Here is a 7,000-nt window from a genome sequence, read left to right as displayed (position 1 = left end):
TTGAGCGGTAACCATTGGACGAAATTCTTAAAAAGGAGGGACTTATGACAGTATTGTAGCCATAGCCAATCAGACCGATTCTTCTTCTTCAACGGTTCATCTTACTCAAGTTTCAAAATAAAAGTTCCATTACTGTTATAGGACATCACTTTTATTACTTCCAGCACTATTCTTTTAGTTTCATCAACATATTATGTTCCTTCCATTAAAAACAATCAGTCACACAAACTCAGGCAAAATTATGTAAACACTTTTATTCTAAAAACAATTGCTTTTGTTATTCATAAGTCAGTTTGATTTATTCTACACATGAATCCGACTGCCATAACTCTTCCCTGTCATGATCGAATGGTACACAAGCAGTGGCTACCCGTCATTCAGGGCAGGAGCTCTACCTGTTTTGAACCCCACATTTGTAGCAAAAAAATTGACTTTCCTGTTTTGCATGTTATTTTAATTAATTAATACGTGTCACATATCAGTCTGCAAACAATGTAAAAAAAAAAAGATCTAGGATTGAGTTAATAAACGTGCATACAAACATGGTCTCTTTTTTGTTTTCTTGAGTAAGGCAGCTCCAAAATGCAGGTGGTTCAGCTTAGCTCAGTGCTTTTTGTGGTGGTGGGGCAAGCCAGCAGAAAATACAGAGCGTGATTGGCTCAGTGTTCTGTCACTCATGGGGACACTACGTCACCGCCAAGTCTAAAGGTAGAGCTAGAAAATTCTAGCTCCTTGGGTGTTGCCATAGAGCTACATTAGAAGTGCCCATCCAAGAAGGCTCAAGGTCATTGGCCACAGTCATTGGCCAAAGTCATCCCCTTAATATTAAGTCAAATCACATTATATGTACAGTAGCTTTGATTGGACTGATCATGTCAACATCATACTTTCAAAATCTTAGCTAGCAGTCATCATCATGAATCAAGTTGATAAGCTACTCATCGGCCATTGGCCATTGGACATAAACATTACACAACAAGTTGGAAATCGAAAATTCAACTATGAGGGGTTTGGAAGGAATCAGTGACAGTGGCTAACTGCAAGCATTACAAAGCAATCACTAGCCTGCTATTCAGTGGAGTGGCTGTGATAAAATGATAAACATTCAACATTGGCCATGCTGTCAATGAAATCTGGGATTAAGGGGCTCTTTTCCAAGTTTAAAATGATAAACATTCAACATTGGCCATGCTGTCAATGAAATCTAGGATTAAGGGGCTCTTTTCCAAGTTTAAAATGATAAACATTCAACATTGGCCAGGCTGTCAATGAAGCATAATTTGTGCCGCGCTCAAAACACCTGTTAACTCGGAACTGAGAAAACTTGACTTCAGTGAAATCAAGACAACTGGGAAGTCGGGAATAAACAAGCTCCGACTGGGAAAATAGGTTTTGAACGGTCATCCAACTCGGAATTGTAAATCCGTCGTCTTTCATGAGCTACGACTTGAAGATCAATGACGTTATCATGATTCAACCTTATTTTTTTCAGAGTTCCCAGTTGTTTTGAAAGCACCATAAATCCAGAGAATGCCAGACTTTGATGACAAAATTTGCCCACGAAGGACCGCCGCGCCACCTTCCTGTTCAATTGAGCACAGCATACAAAAATGTATTGTATGCTGCTGCATAAATTATGTAATATGCCAGGGAGATATGTATACTGTAGCTAAGAAAGTAATACTAAGTGTATGTTGTGTAGTAAGATGTTAGTAGTCCATGTGCCTCATCCTAATAATTTGGTCTATTTACACCTCTTAATTTTGCCTACTGTTCTGGTGATGCACATGTAGCCTATAACCTATTTTAGAGAAATGTAATCATTGAATATTGTAAGAGCTTTCACTGTCTGCTTATACGCCCCGTTTATTTATCCTATGGTTCTGACTTGGTGTACAGGGAGAACACTGTAAGAACAGCCTATGTTCTGAATTCTGTCGCTTTACATTTCAAAAGTGCTAAACAAAGAGTTATATTAACTACTTCCGTCCTAGCTCACTCATTAATGTCTTAATCGAAATTACGGATTGCCTCTTATCCTCTTGTCATCCCCTTATGCCATAGTTTGTACATTTCAATTGTCATTAGAAACCGCATTTGTTTAAGCAAGTCAGCCATATCAGCTATGTTTTTTTTAAGTCAGTAAATGAGGCTGAATGAACTGTTTCGCTGCCAGACAAGGCTCCGCTGATAGCCAGGTGTAGCATTGGTGAGATGTTGGGACTGCTGTTGGGACAGCTTTATGTAGGCCCTAACAGTTTGTGGGCACCGTTTGTCACTGTTATAGTGCAATTAATGTATTGTTTAGTGTTGTGTAGTGCAATGGCTTTGCTGGCATGCACATCCCATTTTTATGCCCCACCAAGATTTACATGTTAAAATCACCACTGTACACAAGTTAATTTGCCAGCAAACAACCTGCAGTCTCTTTAGTCACAAAGCTTCTTAAGCTTTTGTTAGGGTTATTTAGTCCACAAAAGTCAAAAGTTATTATTTAATTTCCATATTCCTAAGTGCAGGATTCTGAACAACCTGAGCCCTGTGCTGGTGAGTCACTGGTGAGGGAAGCCATTTTGTCTCTGTCCCAGTTACTTTACTCTTACATTCTCTGCTACACAAAATTGCATCACAGCGTTCCCTCCGTGCTGTAGGAGGGGTTCCCCAGCCCCTCTGCAGAGTTTTCCCCTGTTTTACACGTCTGTCGCCTCCAGAGGACCAGGGCGACCAAGGAGAGGAGCAGGAGAAATCCCAGCCCCCCTCCGATGACCCCCACTCTTAGGGCCAGGTTGGTGGCCTCAGGGGGGTCGTAGCGGAGGCAGGAGAGCTCCGAGGGGGCACTAGTTCCCGCTATGTTCACTGCCTCCACACACACCTTGACACCTGCCTCTAGTTCCCCCAGCACCCCGCTCCGAGAATCACCCCTGAACTGGAGAGGCGCTCCCTTTCGATCTTCGATCACGACCCGGTATCCAGATACCACAGAGGCTGGAGCGCACCACCGTACCTCTGCCCCTCCATCAGTGCCTGGCACTAGCTTCTGGAGGTGTGGAGCGTGAGGGGGCTCGTCTACCCCGCTTAGCCCAGGGCAGAGGCACCCGGTCTGGGCAGAGAGCTGGGAGCAAGGAATCTGGTTGTCCTGGCAGGGGTGGTAGTCACAGGGTTTGGGCTGCATCGGAACCAGAGTAGAAGCTGATGAGGTTTTGCTGTAATTGGGAGGGGAATGGGAAGCTTTCGCTTCAGTGTAGTCATCTTCGTCGTAGTCAAAGCCCACGCCGGTAACATATTGGATCTTGGGGTGTGTGACCGTCGGGGAGGTGGGGATGGCGTGTGTGAGGAGGGGTCGGGTGTTGATGAGGTGGGTGGGAAGCAGGTCAGGGGTCAGTACTAGTAGAAGGAGCAGAGCCACCCAATTCCAGCAGAATGACATCATCTCTGTGGGACAGAAATGGAAAGATTATAACCACAAGTAGGAATTAACTACCACATTATTACCGTGTGAACCCGTACAGGAGGAGACACAGGATACAACAGACAGAAAGATACAGAACAATAATGTACTGTAGGACAACCGGTTTACAGAGAGCTAATGTACTGTGAAGACAACTGGTTTACAGAGAGATAATGTACTGTAGGACAACCGGTTCACAGAGAGATAATGTACTGTGAAGACAACTGGTTTACAGAGAGATAATGTACTGTAGGACAACCGGTTTACAGAGAGATAATGTACTGTAGGACAACCGGTTTACAGAGAGATAATGTACTGTAGGACAACTGGTTCACAGAGAGATAATGTACTGTAGGACAACCGGTTTACAGTGAGATAATGTACTGTGAAGACAACCGGTTTACAGAGAGGTAATGTACTGTAGGACAACTGGTTCACAGAGAGATAATGTACTGTAGGACAACCGGTTTACAGAGAGATAATGTACTGTGAAGACAACCGGTTTACAGAGAGATAATGTACTGTAGGACAACTGGTTCACAGAGAGATAATGTACTGTAGGACAACCGGTTTACAGAGAGATAATGTACTGTATGACAACTGGTTCACAGAGAGATAATGTACTGTGAAGACAACCGGTTTACAGAGAGATAATGTACTGTAGGACAACTGGTTCACAGAGAGATAATGTACTGTAGGACAACCGGTTTACAGAGAGATAATGTACTGTGAAGACAACTGGTTCACAGAGAGATAATGTACTGTGAAGACAACTGGTTCACAGAGAGATAATGTACTGTGAAGACAACTGGTTTACAGAGAGATAATGTACTGTGAAGACAACTGGTTCACAGAGATAATGTACTGTAGGACAACCGGTTTACAGAGAGATAATGTACTGTGAAGACAACCGGTTCAAAGAGAGATAAACTAATAAGGCTGATTCTCAAGGAGTAAAAAAAAAGTATCCACCACTAGTGCTCTCTTCTCAGTTGGCAGGGTGCCAGACAAATCTGTGGGAAACCCGAGCTGTACTCTCAACACATGCTAGTCCTCCTTTTAGCTTCCGCATACTTTCATCCATAGAATAACACATCATCAATCTAAATGATTTGATGTTGATTGAGTTGAGTTGATGTTGATTATGTTAATCAATCATTTGTCATATTTTTCATTGTTGTGAGAAAGTGAGAAAGATTAAAACAGTCATGCTCTCAAATGTATCACCATAGCAACCAATTGAAAGAAAACTAAAACAAACCAATGCGAGTAGTGATCTTTTACTATACCTGAATTGAAGAATAATAGGATATCTAATGTCTCTTTCCACTCTTCACTCTTCTTTGTTCTTTTCTGAACTCTCACATTCTCTCTCTCTTTCTTTCCACATCAGCGTCTTCTTTTATTCTCACCAAACTTTCCCCTCCTTTATAACACACCCTCATTTTCTCCCCTCTGTGCCCCTTTCTCTCTCTCTCTCCTTCTCTCTCTCTCTCCCTTTCTCTCTCTCTCTCCTTCTCTCTCTCTCTCCCTCTCTCTCTCTCTCTCTCCCTCTCTCTCTCTCTCTCTCTCTCTCTCTCTCTCTCTCTCTCTTTCTCTTTCTCTCTGTTTCGCTCTCTCTCTCTAGGTCCCCTTGGCTCTTTCAGGAGGGGGGATGGTGTACTGTTTGTTTGTGTCCCTCCTTGCATACCAATTTACTCATCAGTAGCAAGCTTGATGTGACTTTTTTGTGTGTGTGTGTTTGTAGGTATATTGTGTGTTGGCTGTTCATGACATCATTGTATGACAAAGTGCCCATGTATTTCTATGTGTAATGTATGTGAATAGAACACGAGTTTGGCATCAGATCATATTAAAGCATGTGACCCACATACTCACATTCAGGTGTGTACGAGAGTGTGTCAGCGTGTGTGAGGGTGAATGCTTGTGTGTGTGTGTGTGTGTGTGTGTTTGTGTGTGTGTGTGTGAGAGAGAGAGAGAGAGAGAGAGAGAGAGAGAGGGAGTGAATGTTTGAGCATGCATGTTTATTGTCACAATCCCCATGGTGTGCATTGTTGCAGACCTGAAGGAGAGGAGGAGGAGGACAGAGATTTGACTCCAGTCCTTATATGGAGGAGAGCTGGCAAGGTGAACAAGCTGGGACATGATAGAAGTAATAGCATCTGATTGAGAAAGACAGAGAGCGAGACAGGAAACCAGAATCAGAGCAGGAATCACCTAGCTTCCCCTTTGTCTTGTCCTACACCCCAAAACACAATACTTCCCTTTGTCTTGTCCTACACCCCAAAACACAATACTTCCCTTTGTCTTGTCCTACACCTCAAAACACAATACTTCCCCTTTGTCTTGTACTACACCCCAAAACACAATACTTCCCCTTTGTCTTGTACTACACCCCAAAACACAATACTTCCCCTTTGTCTTGTCCTACACCCCAAAACACAATACTTCCCTTTGTCTTGTCCTACACCCCAAAACACAATACTACCCTTTGTCTTGTACTACACCCCAAAACACAATACTTCCCTTTGTCTTGTCCTACACCCCAAAACACAATACTTCCCTTTGTCTTGTCCTACACCCCAAAACACAATACTTCCCTTTGTCTTGTCCTACACCCCAAAACACAATACTTCCCTTTGTCTTGTCCTACACCCCAAAACACAATACTTCCCCTTTGTCTTGTACTACACCCCAAAACACAATACTTCCCTTTGTCTTGTACTACGCCCCAAAACACAATACTTCCCTTTGTCTTGTCCTACACCCCAAAACACAATACTTCCCTTTGTCTTGTCCTACACCCCAAAACACAATACTTCCCCTTTGTCTTGTCCTACACCCCAAAACACAATAATTCCCCTTTGTCTTGTACTACACCCCAAAACACAATACTTCCCTTTGTCTTGTCCTACACCCCAAATACTACTGCTACACAACACCTCACCATACCCTGAAGTGCTATTGTTATCTAGTACTACTACAATCCACAACATGACACATCATCTTGACTATAAGTTGTAGTTACCTAATACTACCCCCAACATGTTACCTTAAGCCCAAAATATTACAAGTTGTAACTTTATTAGTGGGCGTTATGCAGGGGCTTATCTGAAGTTCAAGTAAATACTTGATGTATGAAGAAATGGAATGTATCAGTGGAGGCTCTTCAGAGGAGGAAAGGGAGGATCACCCTCCTCAGTTAATTTCATAAAAATGTAAATCTTAAAACATTTAAAAGTTATACTTTTAGATAATACGATACTAAATATAACCACATGTCACCAAATAAGGTCTACAGTAGCCTGTACAGCACTCTGTAGGGTAGCACCATGGTGTAGCCGAAGGACTGCTAGCTCCGGTCCTCCTCTGGGTACATTGACTTCAATACAAAACCTAGGAGGCTCATGTTCTCACCCCCTTCCAAAGACATACAAAGTAATTATGACATCTTCCAGAGGACGTCCTCCATCAGAGCTCTTGCGGCATGAACTGACATGTTGTCCACCCAATCAAAAGATCAGAGAATGAATTTAGTACTGAAAACATAAG

At 42.7% G+C, this 7,000-nt stretch overlaps 1 protein-coding gene across 1 annotated transcript; it reads right to left on the bottom strand.

Moving 5' to 3' along the window:
- Positions 1-2,398: 2,398 nt before the first annotated feature.
- On the bottom strand, positions 2,399-4,933 carry LOC115168586 (leucine-rich repeat neuronal protein 4). Its single transcript, XM_029723992.1, has 2 exons — positions 4,738-4,933; positions 2,399-3,432 (listed from the first exon to the last, which is right to left on the bottom strand). Exon 2 carries the CDS (start codon positions 3,428-3,430, stop codon positions 2,627-2,629), a length of 804 nt encoding a protein of 267 aa, XP_029579852.1. The 5' UTR covers positions 3,431-3,432; positions 4,738-4,933; the 3' UTR covers positions 2,399-2,626.
- Positions 4,934-7,000: the final 2,067 nt, after the last annotated feature.

The sequence above is a fragment of the Salmo trutta genome, chromosome 3 (genome assembly GCF_901001165.1).
Source record: "Salmo trutta chromosome 3, fSalTru1.1, whole genome shotgun sequence".
Lineage (NCBI taxonomy): Eukaryota > Metazoa > Chordata > Actinopteri > Salmoniformes > Salmonidae > Salmo > Salmo trutta.
Note: the sequence above shows the minus strand (reverse complement) of the source record. Positions and strands in the feature narration are given on the sequence as shown.

What these genes read in the sequence shown, in the direction of transcription:
- LOC115168586 (XM_029723992.1), bottom strand. Translation starts at nt 3,430, where the DNA reads ATGATGTCATTCTGCTGGAATTGGGTGGCTCTGCTCCTTCTACTAGTA.